The sequence below is a fragment of the Neomonachus schauinslandi genome, chromosome 6 (assembly GCF_002201575.2).
Source record: "Neomonachus schauinslandi chromosome 6, ASM220157v2, whole genome shotgun sequence".
In the NCBI taxonomy this organism is placed as follows: domain Eukaryota; kingdom Metazoa; phylum Chordata; class Mammalia; order Carnivora; family Phocidae; genus Neomonachus; species Neomonachus schauinslandi.
In genome coordinates, this window is record NC_058408.1 from 28,973,831 (window position 1) to 28,996,441 (window position 22,611).

Genomic DNA, 22,611 nt, shown 5'->3' on the forward strand with positions numbered 1-22,611 from the left:
TTGTCTTTTCTACCTTGTATCTCTTCCTCTTCCTCCCCACTCCTCACCTGGGCTCTGTGCTCTAATCAGAGCCAAGATAAGAATGGGGTTTGTCTTCCAAAATGAAAGGAGGCATCTAAGTCACAAGTTAACATGGAGCTACAATCATAGAACCTGAGAGCTCTGGAGTGACACCTAGCCAGTCCTTTGCCTGCCTTCTCTTTGAAAAGTGAGGTTTCAAAGCCAGACATCCCCAATCACTGATTTTAGGAGGCTTCTGAATAGGCAGCTTTAATATAAGCTCAAAATAAGCCACATTACTAATCAAAGTGAGCATTTTTAAAATATATTCACAAAATATTAATACACTCCTTAGCAATTTTCACCCTAAAGTTTTTGAAGAGTTTTTATTATTTAGAAAAATATTTTCATCACGGGAGCCTGGTTGGCTCAGTGAGTTAAGTGTCCGACTCTTGGTTTCGGCTCAGGTCATGATCTCATGGGTCATGAGATGGAGCCCCACGCTCAGCAGGAGTCTACTCGAAGGTTCTCTCCCTCTGCCCCTCCTCCCACACACGTGCATACACATGCCCTCTCTCTCTCTAAAATAAATAAATAAATCTTTAAAAAATATTTTTTCGGGGCACCTTGGTGGCTCAGTTGGTTAAGCGACTGCCTTCAGCTCAGGTCATGATCCTGGAGTCCCGGGATTGAGTCCCGCATCGGGCTCCCTGCTCAGCAAGGAGTCTGCTTCTCCCTCTGACCCTCCCCCCTCTCATGTGCTCTCTCTTTCTCATTCTCTCTCAAATAAATAAAATCTTTAAAAAAAAAAAATTAAAAAATATTTTTTCATCAAACAATATTATAGTAATGATTGCATGTTCATTTTATATACCATCATGGTTCTGGAGAAATTCAAGGTATTAGAAATAATCCCTACCTTCAAGGAGCCAATAATCTACAAAAAGCCTAGACAGACAAATAAAGTTAAGCAATTCAGAAACAATGAATGATTAGGCACCAAATGAAAGAAATTAAGTGCTAAATGAACAATTGTTCTAAATGAACAATTAAAGTGCTTAAAGGTCAAAGCAAGAAGCATCATAGTGGGCTGAGATGACTTCATCTTTAAGAAAAAGTATAGAAAGAATAGACAGAATTTATTTAGCCAAGAAAAAAAGAGTATCTAAACAGAAGGGGAGAGCCAGGGAGAGAAAGAGAGAGGAAAAGAAGATGTGAAGAGACACCAAACTGAACAATCTGGGTGGAGAAAAGGGTTCCTGTAGGATAAGAGTGAGCAGTAAAGCTGGAATGGGAGGCTAGGGATAAGACAAAAGTAGTATCTCTTTTAAGCATGAAGACTTTATACAATAACTAAAAAGGAATTGCTTACTGTTTAAAAGGAGAAGAGTGACACACTAAGAACGATGTTTGCGGGGGCACTTGGGTGGCTCAGTTGGTTAAGCACCTGACTTCGGCTCAGGTCATGACCTCATGGTCCTGGGATGGAGCCCCACGTTGGGTTCCTCGTTCAGTGGGAAGTCTGTCCCTCTGCTCCTACCCCTGCTTGTACACTCACTCACGCTCTCTCAAATAAATAAATAAATAAATAAAATCTTAAAAAAAAAAAAGAATGATGTTTGGGGACAATTAATCTGGTCTTCAATACTGATAGTGGTAAAAATCAGACATAGATTATAAAGATAAGGAAATGAAATTGGAAAACAGTAGTGAAAACCAAGAAGTAAAAGACATAAAGGACTACTTAATACAAACTCGAAAGGACCCAGGAATAAAGCTAAGAGAGGGGGTAAAGATGGCAAAGACCATTAGGCCTGGGTTACCTGAGAAGCACTAATTCTGGAAGCAAGATCATAAACTCAGTTTTAGACATGCTGATTTGAAATGATAGCAAAAATATCCAAAAAGAAGCTGGGGATACAGGACTCTGGAAAGAGGTCAAGAGTAGATATATCAATTTGGGATTCTGATGACATCTAAAAATATCATCCCCATTTAATAATTGAAAACACTTTTCTTCCTTCATAGCTACCTTAACCAGTAGTGAGCCAGCCTTAAACTTAACAATGCCTCAGCATGATATATAAGCACAGGCATAAATTACAGAATACAGTGCTGGCAAATTAAATTTAGTATCATAGGAACTATATAGAAGTTATTTAGTAGAACAACTCTAAAAGAAAAATTACTTGATTTTAAGATAATTATTGTAAAATGTAGGCCTAATGGATATTTCCTGTAACAATAAAAAAATGACTAATATAGGTGACTTGGTATCTGAACATAAGCTATGCAAAGCAAAGTGACTGCTAATTATCAGGATTACAAACTTCTGTACCATACCTGTCATCCACCTAACATTCTTTTACTGCTTTTATATCCATTCCCACACTGATCTTTATAACAACTTGGTGAAAGTGTTAGACAATCAGACAAAATACAAATATATATTAGGAATATACTAATACTTACTAAGGACCTTTATGTGTCAAGACAGTGTCCTAAACGTGCCTTCTGTCGTTCAATATTAACAATTCTCTTGTCCCCATTTTAAAGATAAGGAACCCAAGAAAGGTTATCTTGCCAAGGGCACATATTTGATAAATGCAGAGTCCTAGCTCCAAATCATCTAGCTAAATAGCTTAAGAAGTAACAATGGTTTGCCAAGATCACTAGGCTAGAAGGTGGAAGACATGCAGCTGAGGGGCTATTTCCATTTTATTATGGCATACCCACAAATCTAAGTTATGAAAGTGCAAGTCTTAAAAAGATCCTAATGCAAGGAAAGGGAAAGGATCCATAACAAGCCAAAGAATGTTTCACAAATATGACAGAAAAAAAAAAAGCCTAAAACGGATTTTTCCCACCCCCTAAAAGAATGCAAAACTACACATTGAGTATTATAAAATAAGTCACTTTCAAAAACAAGTCTTCAAGCACTAAACATGCTTAAAAGACTTCATTTTGCCAACTATCCAAAACTATTTTAAGTTTGAAATTGTATCACATTGTGAAACAAATGAACTGAAACAGCATTTTAAGAAAACAGACAAAATCAAAGATAAGAGGTTTCACCCTCTCCCTCACCTCCAGAACACAAAAGTTAAGAAATTAATGCATAAGGAATGGATGAGTGAAACACCACTCCTAGAACTGCAAAGGATAAGAGACAAGTTTTTCTTGTGTACCAGGACTTAAGCAGAACCTATCTTAATCATGTTATTATAAATCCTGACTAGATCTAAGTTTTGAAATTAACAATCACCTGAAATGCTTGAAGTACAAGTAAAGGGAGTAGACAGTGAATTGCTCAAGGCAATTTTCTATAAAGATGGGTTAGTTACTAGTTGCATACATATACCAGCAAATGATACAGATTTCTTTAAAACAATGAAGGGTGGAGAGGCAAGAGGGGAATGCATTTCAGAAATATCACCACGCTCAGTCATGGGAACACTGCCTTATTTTCCAAATCTGAAAAATTATCTCTAAAACAATTACTGAGAGAGAACTAGTTAAGTTTCAAAACTTAACCGCTAATTATCAGGATTACAAACTTCTCTACCATACCTGTCATCCAACTGAAATAAGACATAGACCTTGAACTTGAAATTAACCAAGACATGAAAATGGTCAACAGGAAAAAAAAAAAAATAGGACCAGTATCAGAGAAAGTTATAATGAGTCATTTTTTACCTATGAAAATGGAAAATTTTTTTAAAACCCACTATTGACAAAGATATACCCTTACACATGACCAAAGGGCAAGGACCATGTCGGTCTTATTCACCAGGATATAAATCCTCAGCTCCTAACTTAATGCCTAGTACATGGTAAGCACTCAATACATATCTGATAAATGAATGAAAATGTTATTTTTAAAAAATATTAGTCATTAGCCTTGTCCTAAAAGGACTCTAATATTTCAAACCTCCCCTGAACTCCCAGATTCTGTGCTAGTCATCATAATTTACTCATTGTACCTGTCTTTAAAAACTTTAGAATTATCTCCCTAGGTCACTCTTTACTTCTGCAAAGAAGGAGTGGTGGGGGGGTGGGAGGGATGGGGTGGCTGGGTGATAGACATTGGGGAAGGTATGTGCTATGGTGAGCGCTGTGAATTGTGTAAGACTGATGAATCAAAGATCTGTATCTCTGAAACAAATAATACATTATATGTTAAAAAAAAAAAAAGAAGAAGATAGTAGGAAGGGAAAAATGAAGGGGGGGAATAGAAGGGGGAGACAAACCATGAGAGACTATGGACTCTGAGAAACAAACTGAGGGTTCTAGAGGGGAGGGGGTGGGGGGATGGGTTAGCCTGGTGATGGGTATTAAAGAGGGCACGTACTGAATGGAACACTGGGTGTTACACGCAAACAATGAATCATGGAACACTACATCAAAAACTAATGATGTAACGTATGGTGATTAACAAAATAAAATTAAAAAAAAAAAACAAGACAGTGTGTTTAAAAAAAAAAAAGAAGTAAACCTTCAAAACCAAACCTCTTCTCAGTTAACCTACATTCACTGCCATCAGGAGGCAGCATGATATAGTGGGCAAAATTGGGGCTTTTTGAAAGTAACGGGCTTTGGATTTAAAAAGATGAGCCTGAATTTTACCAGTTACTTGCTATGGGATTTTTAGTGCAGTAATTAATTTCTCTGAGTTCAAGTTTCTCCTTATTCTGCAGATGTGCCTCGGCCTCCTCCTCCTCATCCTCCCCATCTCCCCTCCCCCAATGGCCCACTATGCTCCAGACATCCAAGTCTTATTGCTGCTACAGCATGCGCACTTTGTGCCTTTTGGCCTGTGCACTAGGTCTTCCTTTTGTTTCCTCCCTCGTTCCTCCCTCTAACCTTCACGTGGATAGCTCATTCCATTCAGATTTCAGCCAAATGTCACCTCTTCAGATATACCTTCCCTGACCATCCATCAGTCATCCTATTTTAATCCTCTATATAACAGTTATTACTATCCTATAATATATACGTTTATTTCTGCCTCTTCCCACTACAATGTAACCTCAAGGAGGGCAGGATACTTCTTTGTCCTGTGTCGCTAGCACCTAGAACAGTGCCTGGAACACAGCAGGCACTCAAATGTTTACTAAAACAACATACAGTACCTAAAACATAGAGCTTTGCCTTCAAATGAGATGCCAATTAAAAGTGAACTCCCTCTACCCTTCCACTTACCAAATGATGTGTTAAGTGCTGTTCAGCATTCCTGAGTTTAAATTACCTCTTCCACTCCTCTCACTCCCCTGTGAGACTAAAAGCACCTCTTCTGAGTCCCAGATCCTTATAAGCCAGCTAGTCTACTCAACTCTTCACTTGGATTTCACAAAGAAACGCCAAATTCAAAATGGGTGCCAAGTTTCTCACTGACAAGGGGAGTTACAAATCTAGGAAGGGACTAGAAATGAACTAGAAAGATTAGAACGAACTCTGTGGTGTTGGACTAAAATGCAAAGTGTCAGTATGAACACGTGGTGCTCTATATCTGTCTATATACAGAGAAAGAAATAGATGTACTTTATGTTATATATGCATATGTGTGTTTCCTAGCTCTGTCTGCAAACCCCCAGTAGTAATAAGCCTAGCATCTATATCTTGGTTTCTCACTAAAAGGAAAGAAAAGGTGATTTCTAGAGCTGGAGAAGACAAAGTACAAGATGAGCTAAGAATGTATTTGTATGTATTTGGGGGGGGGGGTTGTGTACGTGTGCCAAAAAGAAAGAAAATGTCAGCATATGATGGGGCCATGTCAGAAAGACATAGGATCCAGAAGAAAGGAGATCCCACTGGCTAAATCTGGAACAATATGAACATCAAAATACATAATGATGATAAAGGATTATAACCCATTGAATAAAACAAGAATCAATGAGTCCATCCTGATATAATGAAAAAATAAGCAAAAGAGAAAGAAGAAAAACCTCTTTCTTGTTGGAGAACACAATTAATAAATGGAACAGTAATAATCAATAGTAATAACTGATTAAGCAAGAATCATTATTGTATGCTAAAACAGTGGATACAAGCTTGATAAACAGGATATTTCAATTTATCTCCCCATAAATTATTAATTAAAAATGGAATAATAATAATCTTATGGTGCAGAAACATGGCAGATACCACTTTAACCAAGTGATCAAAGTTAACATCACCAATACCAAAACAAACATTAGGTGTTTCTTGATACGATTTACTGAGAATATAGCATCTCTTCTGTGGTAGTTCTGCCAGACTTGCATAACTTTAATCATGAAGACACTTTAGACAAATCCACATTGACATTCTATAAAATAACTGGTCTATTGTATTTATAAAACAAAAATTTTAATAAAAGGAAAAATCAACACTGTGGGCTCATACCTTATGGGGTACTGAGAAGAGGAATTTCCTACTTCTTTCCTCTCCCTCTGCCCCACCCACCTCCCTAGCATCATTATATATTAGGGAGGATGTCAAGTTGTTCAATCTTAGAAGAACAGAGAGTAAGGAAATTCCCTCTGGCTAAACAGCTCTCCTCTGGGGCTGCCTAGATGCCAACTGGTTTGTCTCTGGGTGCCTCCCAGGCACTCTTGCCCACGTCCCCTGTGCAATGCAGGGATGGAGCTGTATAAGGGAGCAACAGGGTATATCTGTTGGTGGAAAGACAGGTGGCAACAGCAGCAGTGATGAGAGGCGGTGCAACGGTAGGTCAGCCAAGGAAGGGAAGAAAGAGAAGGGAAAAGAACAAGAAAAAAGAAAGCCAAAGAAGATAGCAGGAGGAGCAGTAGGTTGGGAAATGGTCTCCAGTGTCTGGATCTCCATCAGTCCTTGTCTGGGAGCAGGTAGGTCTCTGTGCACTTTGCCTTTCTTCGTAGTGCCTGGGTATTCTTGTTGGGACACTGCCAGCACCCGCACCCATGCCAGGATCTTAGCATCATCCCAGTCATTCAGACCAAAGGCAGAAGGGACAGTGGCTATGTAAGGGCCCATACTCCAGAGCAGGGTGTAAGAACACAAGAGGGGAGGCAGCCCAGTCAGCCCCTGAAGAGAACCGGCTGCTTGTAACACAGGGTGAAGGAAGTTTAGCAAGAGCTAAGACAATGCCCAGGGAAGGAGCCAGAGGCCCAGCTCAGCATGCAGCTCAGGATGCTCAATCTTTAATAAAAGTGTCAATATCATGAAAGACAAAGACAGACCAAAGAACTATTCCAGGTTAAAGGAGACTAAAGAGACAAGTCAATTAACTGCAATGCATTGATCCTGAATCATGGAAAAAAAAAAAATAGCAATAATGACATTAAAACAATTGGCAAATTTGAATTTGGACTGTGGATCAGATAATAATATATCAAAGTTAAGTTTCCTGATTTTTATAATTTTACTGAAATTATATATAAGAAACTGATCCTTCATTTTTGGAGATAGACTGAAATATTTCGGGGTGGGAAACACAATGTCTCTCATGCATTCTCAAACAGTTCAGAAAATATTATGTATGTATGTATGTATGTATACACACATGTTTATGTGGGAGGATGGGAAAGAGAAAATGATAAATGGGGAACATGTTAACAATTGATAAATATGGCTAAAGGACACTTGGGAGTTCTTTGTAGTATTCTTACATGTTTGAAATTATACTGAAAAAGTTATGAAACCTAAAAATGCCCCAAATCAGTCTTTTCCCCCCAAACCTGATCATCTTCCAGCAGTCCCCATGTCGATGAATGACACCACCATCTATCTAGTTGCACAAGCCAGAAACCTAGGAGTCATCATCAATGCCTCCCTCTCCCTCAAACCCCAGATAAAATCCATCCCCTTCTCACAGTCTCAACTCACATCTCCAGGCTATCGGTGCTTCTCATGTGAATCACTTCATTAACTCCTAATCGTCTTCACACATCCATTCCTGTCCCTATTTCAAGCCATTCTCTACTACAGCCAGAATTTGCTTACTTCCCATAAGCAAATTTGATCATGTCACACACCACCATGAAACCCTAGGGTTTTCAATGACTTTCAGCACCTTTAAGGTTTAAAATCCTCAGGGCGCCTGGGTTAAGCATCTGCCTTTGGCTCAGGTCATGATCCCAGGGTCCTGGGATCGAGCTCCGTATCAGGCTCCGTGCTCAGCGTCTGCTTCTCCCTCTGCCCCTCCCCCTGCTTGTGCTCTCTAATAAATAAATAATATCTTCAAAAACAAAAGAATTAAAATCCTCCCTCTGACTTTAGAAGGAAGAAATGATCCTGTCCCTACCCACCACCTTGTATTAGACACCCCTGCTAGTCACATTCAGTTCCTAACAATCACACACCCTTCCAATACAGAACCTTTGCCTTTGCACATTCTGGTCACTATTCAGAATGTTCTTTCTCCCCATTCTTTACCCTTTCAGTTTCTTGGGGGCCAGTGATCCACTCAGTTTGGTGCAATTCCCCTCCCCAATGAAGAGAACAACACAGCATTTGTTCTTCCTGCCCTGTACCTCAGTGTAATGTACTTTTACTTTCTAGTCTATTCAATTATAAAAGAGTAAGTTTGTGGTTTGTAAAATATAGGTGAAAGTGTAGATAAGTACTATTAAGCAAGAAGTTTGTTAAACGCAGAATTCAAAGAATGTGTTAAATAAAGGTAAGTGGTTAGTAATGTGTATGTTAAACAAAAAAGGGATGAAAAAAACCCAAAGGATACCTAATATTCATGAGGTACCTAGGCACTTAATATTCATGATGTATTCATGAAATATATATAAGGTTCTAAATATTCACAATATATTAAATATGCATGAGACTAAACAAACAAGAGGTAATGTACACTAAATATACATGAATACTTAAAACCTATTGAGTCCTTAATTTGGCCACCCACTGGTGACACCCATTCTGGCCTATTTGTCCTCTGACCAAGTAACACAAAACCCATGGCTATTCATCAGGCTTATTGGTAAGCTACTGCTGTGGCAGGCATGCTTATTCCCTGTGTCTCTCTGATAGAGCAAGTGTGTATCACTGGCCTACGTGTCACTATGGGGCTCCTTGTTCAAACTTCAACTCTGGTCCTTGTGACCACACCATCATCATTAGGGAAGGCTAATGCAGCAAGGAGAAAGAGATGAAGTAAGTTAACACATTTAAGATAGAGTGCAAGTAGGGAGAACCATGCTTCCTGAATCCTGCAATGTACAGTGTTTATATGTCCATCTCTTTCTCCTTGCTTCTCACTGTAAATTGATTTAACAAACCATAGGATTTAAGCACTTTAATTTGGTCTGTGAGCCCTTCTTTTCTGTGACCTCTGGAGTTTGCCTGGTAGTATACTTGGAGGCTACCATTCATTAAGGTAATTTCCCACATAAGACAACGATATACTTAACAAAGAGAAGTTTCCTTTTAAAGGAGCTTTCCAGCTAATAAATGAAATCATGATAGTAAGAGAGATAACTAGACACTAGTAGGGCCTCCTGGTAGAAATACGCACCACCTGTGAAGTATGCCAAAAAATAAATAAATAAACTTGAATCTATATAATTCTCTAGATCTAACTGCCAATTTATAAGAAACCTGTTAAACAATACCACAGAGATCCAGACTGCAGGAAATTTTAAAGGACAAATACTCAGGTTCCTCCAGTAAATAAATGCAAGCAAAACAAAATGAAATGGAGGAGAAGACTATATATTAAAAAAAAAAAAACTTAGGGGCACCTGGGTGGCTCAGTCGTTAAGCGTCTGCTTTCGGCTCAGGTCATGATCCCAGGGTCCTGGGATCGAGTCCCACATTGGGCTCCCTGCTCTGCGGGAAACCTGCTTCTCCCTCTCCCACTCCCCCTGCTTGTGTTCCTGCTCTCGCTGTCTCTCTGTCAAATAAATAAATAAAATCTTTAAAAAAAAAAAAAAACTTAGACATATCAACCAATTACAATATATGACCCTTATTTGGATACTGACTGGAACAAATGAACTGCAAAACAAAAAAATAAATAAAAACAAAGATTTATGAGACAATCAGAGAAATCCCAATACTGATGATACAGAGTGCTCATGACAGTCTGTGATGATGGCAAGTACCATGGTTATGTTTAAAAAAAAGAGTTCCTGACTTTTGGAGATATATACTAATATATTTATAGATGAAATGATACAATGTCTGGGATTTGCTTCAAATAATCAGTGTGGCCAGAAAAAATCAGTGTAACTGATAAATCAGAACTGGCTATGAGTTGATGGTCATGGAGGCTGGGTGAAGAGTACATGAAAGTTTACTGTCACTGCACGTATTTGGTATTTTCTAAAATCAAATGACTTTGTTTGTTTAAAGAGAAAGAAAAAAGAGAAGAGTACAGAACTTTCATTCAGTGATTAGGAAAGAGTTCTGAATACTGTGATACGTGGATGTGAGGCCTGGACCTACTACAGCCATTTGCTTGCATGAGAGAAGACAGTGGGAGAATGAAACTCACACATGAAGAAGAGCACAGCTAAGGGAATCACAAAGAAATGCAACTGGATCCTTGATCAAATCAGATCAAAAGCTCATCCTACCTCAGAACCTTTTCAGTTATGTAAGCCAATAAATCCTCTGTTCTATAAGCCAATTTGAGATGGATTTTCTGTTACTACAAGTGAAGATACTTTGACACGCTCTCCCATTAACTTTCAACCTGGTCATGGTTCTGCCTCTACATTCCCCTCAACGTGTTCTCAGCCACGTCATCAATAATTTCATCATTGCTAAATCTGACAGAATTTTATGAGACTTCCTGCTTAATCTGTCTCAGCTCTACCTTATTCTCCTCCACCTCAATGTTCTCTTCCCTATGCCTGAGATTCCACACTCGCCTGACTTGCTTTGCTTTCATCCTCTCTGGCTACTCTCTGTCTGGCTCCTTTGCTGGGTCTCCTGTCTTGGGTCCCCTTCTCTCTCCTCCATACTTTCCCTCAAAGTGACTGGCAGTTACTTTTTTTATAGCCACTTATGTGTCTCATCCCGGAGGTCTTCTAAATTCCACATACGAGTCTTCTTTTTTTTTTAAAGATTTTATTTATTAGAGAGAGAAAGAGAGAGAAAACAAGTGAGGGGAGGGGCAGAGGGAGACAGAGAAGCAGGCTCCCCACTGAGCGGGGAGTCTGATGTGGGGCTCAATGCCAGGACCCTGGGATCATGACCCGAGCTGAAGGCAGACACTTAACCAACTGAGCCACCCAGGCTTCCCCCACATATGAATTTTCAAGGGCCTAACGCATACACCACCACATTCCTCAAATTCAACGCTGTTCTCTCACACATACACAATCTGGCTCTCTTCCATTGTCCCCTTTCTCAGTAAACAGAAGCAATCTTAATACTCCCCACAATCTCATCTTTGCTTCCACATGTCCAATCAATCACCAAGTCTTATCTTTTATATTCATCCACTTCTTTCCATATCCAGTGCTACCATTCAAATTCAAGGTGTCATCATCACCCACCTGGACTATAGCTTCCTAATTATCTCCCTCCTTGTAACTCTTGGTCTCCCTCCAATACATTTTCTACTTCCAAGAGATCCTTTTTTCTTTTTTTTATGTGGTAAAATACACATAACATAAAAGTTACCTTTTTAATTTTTTTTTAAGAGTGAGAGAGAGAGGGGGGCGCCTGGGTGGCTCAGTCATTAAGCGTCTGCCTTCGGCTCGGGTCGTGATCCCGGGGTCCTGGGATCGAGCCCCGCATCGGGCTCCCTGCTCAGCGGGAAGCCTGCTTCTCCCTCTCCCATTCCCCCTGCTTGTGTTCCCTCTCTCGCTGTGTCTCTCTCTGTCAAATAAATAAAATCTTTAAAAAAAAAAAAAAGAGTGAGAGAGAGAGGGACGCCTGGGTGGCTCAGTCGGTTGAGCTTCTGCCTTCAGCTCAGGTCATGATCCCAGGGTTCTGGGATCGAGTCCCACATGGGGCTCCTTGCTTGGCGGAGAGCCTGCTTCTCCCTCTGACTGCCACTCCCCCTGCTTGTGCTCTTTCTCTCTCTCTGACAAATGAATAAAATCTTTAAAAAAAAAAAAAAAAAAAGAGTGAGAGAGCATGGAGGTGGGGTGGGGGGCAGAGTAAGAGGGAGAGAGAGACTCTTAGGCTTGATCTCGCGAACCTGAGCTGAAATCAAGAGTCGGACGCTTAACCAACTGAGCCACCCAGCCCCCTCCTCCTGATTTAATCATTTCTAATGTACTCCAAGAGAGCTTTTAAAAGACAGACTTCCGATAATGTCACCTAGCTTAAAACAAACAGAGTAGCTCTGGGTCCAGATGGGAAGGAGACTTTTCACTAGATCTATCCTTATATACCTTTTGAGTTTTCAATCTGTGCCTGTCTCACCTATTCAAAAAATATTTTTGTGTCAAAAAGTAAATTTGCAAGATCTTATAATCACATTTCTAGCATCTATGTAAAAAAAAAAAAATGGAGGTGGCTAAAAAAAAGACAGTATTTCTGCTGTTTCAAAATCTGTTACATTACAAAGTTCTACAAAACTTACAAATTAGAGAAAAATTAACAAGGTCAGCAACTCCTTTATTTGAATGTTTTCAAAAAAGAGAAGGGAAAACAAGACGGCTGAAAAAGAGAATCTTGAGAGTAGTAGAAAATGTCAGCAAAAAAAATGAAACCATCCACAGTTGACTCTCAAACAACCCAGGGGGTTAGGAGTACCAACTCCACCCCCTCCATGCAGTCAAAAATCTGCATATAACTTCTGACTCCCCAAAAATCTTACTACTAATAGCCTACTGTCAACCAGAAGCCTTACTGATAATATAAACAGTGGATAACACATTTTGCATGTTATATTTATTATATACTACATTCTCACAATAAAACCTAACTTTTCTTCATTTTTTTCAGTATTTCCAGGCTACACCATTCATCTACAAGTTTTTTCAAATTATCACAAACCTCAAAAAAAAGTTCCAATATATTTCTTGAAAAAAAAATACACGTATACATGGATCCATGCAGTTCAAATCCATGTTGTTCAATGGTCAACTGTACTTTGAAACTTCTATTTGCTGAGGACAGATGTCTTTTGAAATATTTCAAGTTTCATCAAATGTCTTTTATTCCAAGAGCCTAAAGTACTTAGAATCTGCATGCAATTCCTATTTTAGAGACAGAAAATGGTGTGAAGGAGATAACTTTTTAAGATCATACAAATATATTCCCAGGAGCCTATGTTTGTGAAATATGGAGCAGGGAGATGAATGCATATTTCTGTTAACTGAAATTCCATCTCTTTATCTCAAGAAAACAGGATAGAGATACTTCATAAACCTTACTGGGCATAATACAGCAGAGTACAGCTGTAAGGATTACAGAAAGAGCTCAGTGGCCTCTCTATTGCTATATGCCTAGTCTCTGTTTTATTTTGTCTAGTTTGTAGTGAAAAATATTTTTAATAAAAAGAATTCTTTGAAATTATTATAAGAAATATAATCCTATTCTACAATGGGAAACAGAATATCTAAAGGCAGCCTAAGTGTGAGACTGATAAATTCTAACACTTTGCAATTTATTTTTCTTCTAAAAAACTCAGAGCAGTGTACAAATGTTTATTATCATGACTATTCAGCAAGTAGGGGAATGAAAAGTATTTCAGGAAAATGTCCCAGAAAAAAAAAAAGGGAGCAAGTAGTAGTAGGAGAACTGGAAAGATACTACTGTATAGGCCTTTAATCTAAAATATGTTGATGAAGAGTCAACGTTTAAGAAGAAAAGGAAAAACTGTGCAAGGCTTAGGATGGAAAGTGCTGAATGTCATAAATGAAAACAACTGTTATCTCAGCTAAAGCACAAAGTTTGTCACTACTAATAAATGTGTAATATTTAAGTATTATTATTTATAATTTACCTATAGAAAAGGTCCATAAGCTAGTCTACATGGAAAACTGGATTCACTGGGGGTGGGAGGAGACTCTGAAATGACACAGCAATGCTAAATATATTTTCTATCCCTGTACTAATTTATCAAATATAAGAAAGATTAAATATACTTTTAAATTTTGCAAAACAAATTTAAGACTTACATTTGAAAGGTTTTCATACGTTCTTTTATGCCTTCACTTCCAGTACTATACTATAAAATTGTAATGAACTACAGAAAGCATATAACATAAAGGTTAAAATACAAATTTTAGTATCATAAAGGATTAGACTCCAATTGTGGTTCCACCACTTATAAGCTAGATGATAAAGCCAAGTTATTTAACCTCTCTGTTTCCTCATTAACAAAAAGAGCAAACTACCTAATTTCCTAAATTCTTATCTTCCATTTGAATACTTCTGAAATCAGGATGTCTTACAATTAACTTGGACTTTAATGTATAAAAACCCTTTTTAAATTGCAGGCGTATCTTATAATCTTTATAGCAATGGTTCTCAAGTTGGGGTCATTTTGTCCCCCAGGAGACCTAGGCAAGGTCTATCCATTTTTGGTTGTCACAGCCAGAGTGGAAGTGAGGGTGGAGAATACTACTGTCAACCAGTGAGTAGAGGCCAGGGATGCTACTAAAATCCTACAACGCATAGGATGGCCCTCCAAAGCAAAGAATTAGCCAGCCAATAGTTCCGTGGTTGGGAAACCTTGCTTTAGAGTAGAATGGAAGAAATAAAATGGTATCCACTTTAATAGGATTGTTCTTCGAATTAAAAAAATAACAATATAAAATGTTCAAAATTGTACTTAGCACAAAGTATGTTTTCAATAAATTCGTCATAGCAGTTTCTTTTTTAATCCGCTGTGCTTAGAATAATTCATCTACAAAATAAATGCCAAATTCCTTAACCTGGCTCTTCCAACAATTCTGTTCCAATTTACCTTTCAAGCTGGATCTCCCACTTTTCATTACATAAACCTCCTTTAATCCTACTGGTCTATGTTGTTCCACTAACATTACCTTAGTTTCAAAACTCCATGCCTGCACACAAACTATCTCCTCCACCTACAAGGCCTACTCTCCATTCAGCCTGACTCCCTTCAGGGTCATCCAACTACCACCTACACTTCAGGGGTGGGTCTTCACAGTTCACTGAGGCTGAGAGTGTCCTCTCTCCGCCTCTGCTACTTCTCCTTCCCTCTTTATGTCACTGTTCCAGTTACATGGCCCTTACATATTTCCTGAACTCTACTATAGTTACACATGTATCACATCTCCCCTACTAGAGCATAAATTCTTAAAAGAATGGCATGGTTTAAAAACCTGTAGGGGTGCCTGGCTGGCTCCGACGGTAGAGCATGCAACTCTTGGTCTTGGGGTTGAGAGTCTGACCCCATGTTGGGCGTAGAGATTACTTAAAAAAAAAAAATCTTTTAAAAATAAAAATTAAATTAAAAAACTGCAGCATTTGACACTGTTAATAAGACCACCCCCTTGAAATTTTTCCTTCCAGGGCCTCAGTATTATTACACTTTCTTAATTTCCTTCCTAAGTCTCTGATTGCTTTAATTCTGCTTCCTTTTCTCCAGTGCTCCCTCCAAAACATTGTAAGTGTTCACCACCCTAAATTCTGTCACCCTCATATCTACTCCAATTTCAGCTGCATTTTATACACAGAAGACTCTGAAATTATTATTTCTAGCCTCAACTTCCCAATCATACTCCATACCTACATTTTTTTTTTTTTAAAGATTTTATTTATTTATTTGACAGACAGAGTTAGCGAGAGCAGGAACACAAGCAGGGGGAGTGGGAGAGGGAGAAGCAGGCTTCCTGCCGAGCAGGGAGCCCGATGCGGGGCTCGATCCCATGACCCTGGGATCATGACCTGAGCCGAAGGCAGACGCTTAACGACTGAGCCACCCAGGTGCCCCTTTTCCATACCTACATTTTTAGCTATTGACTTAATTGAATTTTTCAGATTAGATATTTGGCCAATACATCATGATCAAGGCTTCCAAAAACAAAGATGACTTCCCATTACAACGTGCTGCTTTCTCTGTCTCTGCCAATGGCATAGTGATTCATCCTCCCAGTCACTAAATCTCAAAAGCTCAGGTAACCTCTTCCTCCTTAAAACCTCAGGTAACCTCATCCTTTTATATATTACCTTTTTATTTCAACAATTTCCCATGAACCCCAAATTCAGTCATTTAGAAATACTAGGGATTATAACTCTGCAACATTTTTCCTACCTTTTGCCTCTTTTCCATTAATTTCACTTCTACCCATATAGTACAGTTGTTAAGAAACAGACTGAAGTCAGATTTCACAAGTTCAGAGCCCAGTTCCATAAATTGAGAGGCTCTGGATGAGTTCCTAAACCTCTGGGCTTCATTTTCCTCATCAGTAAAATCAGAATGATTAATAGTTTCCACCTCTTAAGGCTATCATGAGAACTAAAATGATATGACATGCAAAGTGCTTAATACATAGCAAGTACTTAATAAATATTAGCAGCTTTATTCTCATTTCCACTCTACAATAAGCTTTCTTGATATCTTGCCTGAACTCCTGCAATAACTTCCCAAACTGGCCTCTCTGCTATTAGTCTTTCTTACCCACAATGCTACCCATTGTCACCACAACCTTCACACTTGCCTAAGTCAGAGCCAACATAGGATTCTGATAGCAGAATGTGTCCAGACAAAGAAATGTAACAAGGTATATTTATAATAGTAAATGGTATGGAGAGGAGAATGATTTAAAAAAAGAGGAGAATAATAGTTGATAAAGTTGAAATGATACTAACACTAGGAAGTGGGCCTTAAAGTCCATGTTAAGAACTCCAAATTCAAGAATTTCATAAAGAGGGGTGCCTGAGTGGCTCAGATGTTTAAGCGTCTGCCTTCGGCTCAGGTCATGATCCCAGAGTCCTGGGATCTAGCACCGCATTGGGCTCCCTGCCTGGCAGGGAGCCTGCTTCTCCCTCTCCCTCTACTGCTCCCCCTGCTTGTGCTCTCTTGCTCTCTGTCAAACAAATAAATAAAATCTTAAAAAAAAGATTTATTAAAAAAAAAAGAAATTTCAGGGGCGCCTGGGTGGCTCAGTCATTAAGCACCTGCCTTCGGCTCGGGTCATAGTCCCAGGGTCCTGGGATCGAGCCCTGCGTCGGGCTCCCTGCTCCGCAGGAAGCGTGCTTCTCCCTCTCCCACTCCCCCTGCTCGTGTTCCCTCTCTCGCTGTGTCTCTCTCTGTCAAAAAAATAAATAAAGTCTTTAAAAAAAAAAAAGAAATTTCATAAAGAGGTTTTGTACCCACCATTTGCCCTAAAAGATTTAAAGGAACAGAACACTGAAAGCAAACTCAGCAATATCATTGCTTAAATGGGTTAAGCTGTTCAAATACAGTAGAGAAAGCATAGCTTAACTTCCTCTTTTGCAATTTGCTTCAAGTAATGAGCATCTGTTTATTAAAATTCATCTAAACAAACTTATTCTTCATTTGATCAAAACTGTATCTGCATTCTTCTACAAAATAAACTATTAAGATTTGGGCTATTTGGAATATTTTTAGTGTAATGAGAAGAACATGACACAAAGCTTCTGACATAAGACTTTGAATAAACACTCCATCTGCTTTCTAGGTATTGCAATACTAGTGCTTTATTTATTTTGTATGGTTCAATAACTTCATTCTACACCCATGATCGATTTCTAGCTATCGTTTTATTTTTTTTAAGATTTATTTATTTAAGAGAAAGTGCGAGCATACCACAAACAGGGGGAGGATCAGAGGGAGAGGGAGACAAGCAGACTGCCTGCTGAGCAGGGAGCCCGAGGTGCAGGGCTTGATCCCAGGACCCTGAGATAATGACCTAAGCCAAAATCAGGAGTCGGAAGCCCAACTGGATGAGCCACCCAGGCGCCCCACTAAAATCACTTCTTTAACAATAATATATAGGGTCTTCAGGTATTGATTTAGTTTTTTTCTATGAGAAACTTTCTAACTTTTGGTATATTAAAAAGTAGTACATTTTAGAACTGTATGTGTTGGAAAAGTCATTTAAAGTGATAGGTAGAGGGGCACCTGGTGGCTCAGTCAATTAGGCTTCCGACTCCTGATTTCGGTTCAGGTCATGATCTCAGGGTCCTGGGATCGAGCCCTTCATGGAACCCCGCACTCATCAGTAAAATCAGAATGATTAATAGTTTCCACCTCTTAAGGCTATCATGAGAACTAAAATGATATGACATGCAAAGTGCTTAATACATAGCAAGTACTTAATAAATATTAGCAGCTTTATTTTCATTTCCACTCTACAATAAGCTTTCTTGATATCTTGCCTGAACTCCTGCAATAACTTCCCAAACTGGCCTCTCTGCTATTAGTCTTTCTTACCCACAATGCTACCCATTGTCATCACAACCTTCACACTTGCCTAAGTCAGAGCCAACATAGGATTCTGACAGCAGAATGTGTCCAGACATACAAAGAAATGTAACAAGGTATATTTATAATAGTAAATGGTATGGAGAGGAGAATGATTTAAAAAAAGAGGAGAATAATAGTTGATAAAGTTGAAATGATACTAACACTAGGAAGTGGGCCCCAAAGTCCATGTTAAGAACTCAGCAGGGAGGGCGCCTGGGTGGCTCAGTTGGTTAAGCGACTGCCTTCGGCTCAGGTTATGATCCTGGAGTCCCGGGATCGAGTCCCATATCGGGCTCTCTGCTCGGTGGGGGGTCTGCTTCTCCCTCTGACTCTCTTCCTTCTCGTGCTCTCTGTCTCTCATTCTCTCTCTCAAATAAATAAATAAAATCTTTAAAAAAAAAAAAAAAGAACTCAGCAGGGAGTCTGCTTGGGATTCTCTCTCCCTTCCTCTTCCTCTGTCCCTTCCCCTGCTGCACGTGCTCTCCAACTCTCTCAATACATAAATAAATCTTTTTTTTTTTAAGTGATTTTAGTAAATCACAACCTAAAGTTGGGCTAATTTTTTGAATGATTAACTGAATACCATTAGGTAATACCTTTAAAATATGTTATCTATTAACACTTGCTACTTAAGTATCTGCAGCAAATGAAGAATATTACATCAAAAGAAATGAAACTTTACTTTTTCTCTATTCACTCCATATAAACGTGGAGTGAACAGAACAACTTTTGAAAGGTTGTTGATTAAAGAATAAAATGCACAAACTAACATTCTCAATAATGTATTAAGTTCTGTTACTTAGTTACCCTCTGAAGGTCTTCTAAGTTTGGTTCTCAATGCGTTTTGAGTATGATCTTTATATCCATTCCAACTGTTGCCAAGGCAAATGTAACCAAGTACCAACAATATTCATCTATACCATCTGAGAGTGTGTTAAGATCTGCCCACTCTTTGAAGAAAATAAATAAATAAATTAAGACTTCTAACAAGTACTATTGTGCACATTTTTCACACTCTGCAGAGTGGTGTAAAGAGCAAAGACTTCAGAGTCATAAAGACCCGAGCTGGCATGCAGAATCCACCACCTGCCAGATGTTTCATCTTAAACAAATTAAAAGCTCTGAACCTGTTCCCTCATCTGCAAAATGAGAACAGTATCTACCTCGAGGGTTGCTGTAGGAATAAATGAAGCAATGTATGTAAAGCAGTGAGTACATAGCAGGTTTGCCCTGCCTCCACCAATGCCATACCCCTGGGAGTTAGTCAAGTGAAAACTTATCTCTGCCCTTACTAAAAGTATGATAGTAGGAAAGTTGTTTAACCTCTCTGTGCACTGGGGAAAATGGGGGGAACAAACTACCTACAACACAAAGTTGCTGTGAACCTCTAATGTACAATTTAATGCAAAGCATCTAGCACAGTGTTCGGCACACGACAGATTCCATTGATATTAGATTCCTTTCATTTCCTTTCTTCTTCAAGTGTGTTCAAGATGTGTTCCTCAAGTGGTCCAGAATCTAGCAAACTTGCCTGACACATATCCAGAAAGTAGGCCATTTTCTGGTTAGTAGCCTTTGTGAATCAAGGGCAACATTTTGACATCTTGTACTATAAGCATCCTCTCAGTTTCAGAGGGAAAGATAGTATTTTTGTTGTTCCCTCTCCCTTCCATTTTGTACACACTGTTTTTCCACCTAGGTCATTATGTAAATTTCCCTCTCTTTTCTAAATACTTAAATAGCTTTCATTTCTCCTCCAAATGGATATTAGCTTCAGTATGCTGCTTATGTTAAAACCAAAATACATCTATTACTCTCACTGCTGATATCAGTGGTGCCAGAAAATAAAAATACACTGACAATTTGTGCTTCCTCCGATGTGTTACTCCACACATTTAGTTCCAAATAAATCTTTAAAATGTAAATTATCTCAAAATGAGTTTTAATTATACTTACTCCTAATGCCAGTTTTAAAACCTTAACATCCTTCTACTTCAATATCAAAGTACAAGAATTTAAATAAAAAGTCGTCATAAACATAAAATCATGTTCAAGTTTCCCTCAAACTAATTCCAATAATTTTCCAAACACTGAGATTCATTTGCTAGTTAACTAACATGTGAAGCTCTGAAAACATTCAGTTATGGATGATGTTTAAGAGGAATGAATTAAACCATTAACTCCCATATTTTCAGTCTTCAAAGTAGAAATAAGCCAGTCTCCTCCCACAAAAACAAACAAAAAAACCCAAAAAAACTCTTACATTTAACATCTGGAGAAAAGTCTGCAAATACTAAGAAACTTTTCTACAAATATTTTACACATCTAAAATTTATTAACCAGGGCACAAAATCTTACAAAATGATTCTTGAAGTTACCAGACAAAATTTCCTTACACCAACATCTTCCTATGAAAAGCTCTCTACTTTTTTCAGAGCTCTACAACATGGGCTCCTGAAGCAACAGCTAAGGAATTACAACAGGAGGCCCTTTTCCTGTTATTTTGCAAAGACTGGGTAACGGAGAGAATGTTTAATTGCTACTGCACTGTACAATCTGTGTCAACAGCACATGCCCTCAAAAAAACTCTATTAAAAAAAAAAAAATCCCACAGTAGCCACTGTTTCTCTTAATTTATGAAGCCAAAGTATGTTTGGCAAAAGGAATATGTCTCACTGATAATAGGAAATGAAAATGGCATCCCACAATCAGCAGGCTAAATATTGGTTTTAAATAAATGGTTTAACAGAGCCTGGAATGTGTACGGAAGGATGATATAGGCTTTAAGAATGACAACAAAAATTAACACTGTACTTCGACACAGGCCACCTTACATTCTACGGAGCCTGAACAGCAGCCATCATTACAAATGTCAAAATCAATACAGTACTATCTGCCATCCACCTTCTTCCAATAATAAAGAAACCAACTCAAATTTCTTGGTGGTATAATCACAGTTATGACTGAGGGGGAAATGTATGCAACACAATGAGGAAAATACCACAAAATAAAACCACCCTATGTAAAAACATGATAAAATAGCTTACTGAAAAAAAAACCAAAACACGTTTGTTATCCAATAAAAGAAATCTGGGTAAATCCCACCTGACCAAGGGCACTTGATTTAAGACCAAAGCTGCTTTATTTCTCCTTTCGTTTTTGTCTTCCCAGTCCCCCATCATCTCCCTGAACCTGTGCGAGAAGACACGGAGGGGCATCCGATGATCGGAAACAAAAAACCGGCATGTGTACATCCTAAGGAGGAAGAGGGAAGGGAAGACACCACTTACCCGTTCCAAAGGCTTTGGCCACCAGCCAGGCCAGATTGCAGGCGATTTTGGCCCTGGAGAAATCATAGTGGTCAAAGGGCTTGATGGCTGGAACAATGAACGTCTTTCTCATCTCCCTGGGGTCTGCAGCATCCCCCATCTTTCACGGCGGCTACTCGGGATGTCCGGGCTCTAACCTTCACATGGTGTGGCCTCGCCGCCGCGGGGGTCGGGATGGGAGGTGGGAAGAGCTCAAACCATCGGGGCCGGGGCGAGGCCCGCCCGGGCGACGACGGGGGAGGAGAAGCTCAGCTGTCCGCGCCGCGAGCCTGCCGCCTCCCGCGGGAGTCGCCGCCGCTCCTCCCGGGCATAGGAATGTGACGGCGCAGCGTCCGTCCGTCTGTCCGTCCGTCCGTCCTCCCGCCCGCCCCGCGCCGGCGCCCCGCCGAGCCACCCGCCCCGCGAGCGCGCGTGTGAGCGAGGCCGCCTCCCCTTTGTCTCCGTTTAGTCACACGGGTTTGGGGGGAGGGGGGAGGCTGGAAGGGCCCGGAATTTTAAGGTGGGGGGGGAGGCTTTAACAATCACGTTGTGGAAAATGTCCCCGCCATCGCGGTGCCCGCACGCCCCCGCCTCCCGCTTCCCCTCCCTCGGAGCGGGGAGACCCCCTCAGGCCCCGGCGGGTGAAGGGACGAGCCGGGCGCGCGGGACAGGGGCGCTTCCCGCCCCACAGCGCAGCCCGGTCGGGGGCCGCCGGAGACGGAGTGGAGAAAAACGTCAAAATCACTGCGGCTCCCAGGCCGCCGGCGGCCCGGCCCCTCCTCTGCGCTCCCCTCCCGTCGCCGTCTCCTCCTTCTCCGGCCGCCGCCTCCCGGGCCTTCCTCCCTGCGGACGGCGAAGGCGGCGGCCCGCGAGAGGCCGTAAATCCCACGCTCTCGGTCCTGCCCTTATCAGTTCTGCCCTTGTATTTTTTCCCCCCCTTCTGCCGCTCGGCTCGGTCGTTCCCCG

At 40.0% G+C, this 22,611-nt stretch overlaps 1 protein-coding gene across 1 annotated transcript in view; it reads right to left on the reverse strand.

The window, feature by feature from the left end:
- The window catches only part of CAMSAP2 (calmodulin regulated spectrin associated protein family member 2), a 114,608-nt gene extending 92,223 nt beyond the window's left edge, over window positions 1-22,385 (reverse strand). The window contains 1 exon segment of the mRNA XM_021682731.1: window positions 21,628-22,385. Within this exon segment, the coding sequence (XP_021538406.1) occupies window positions 21,628-21,766 (139 nt within the window). The 5' untranslated portion in view covers window positions 21,767-22,385.
- Between the last annotated feature and the right edge of the window lie 226 nt (window positions 22,386-22,611).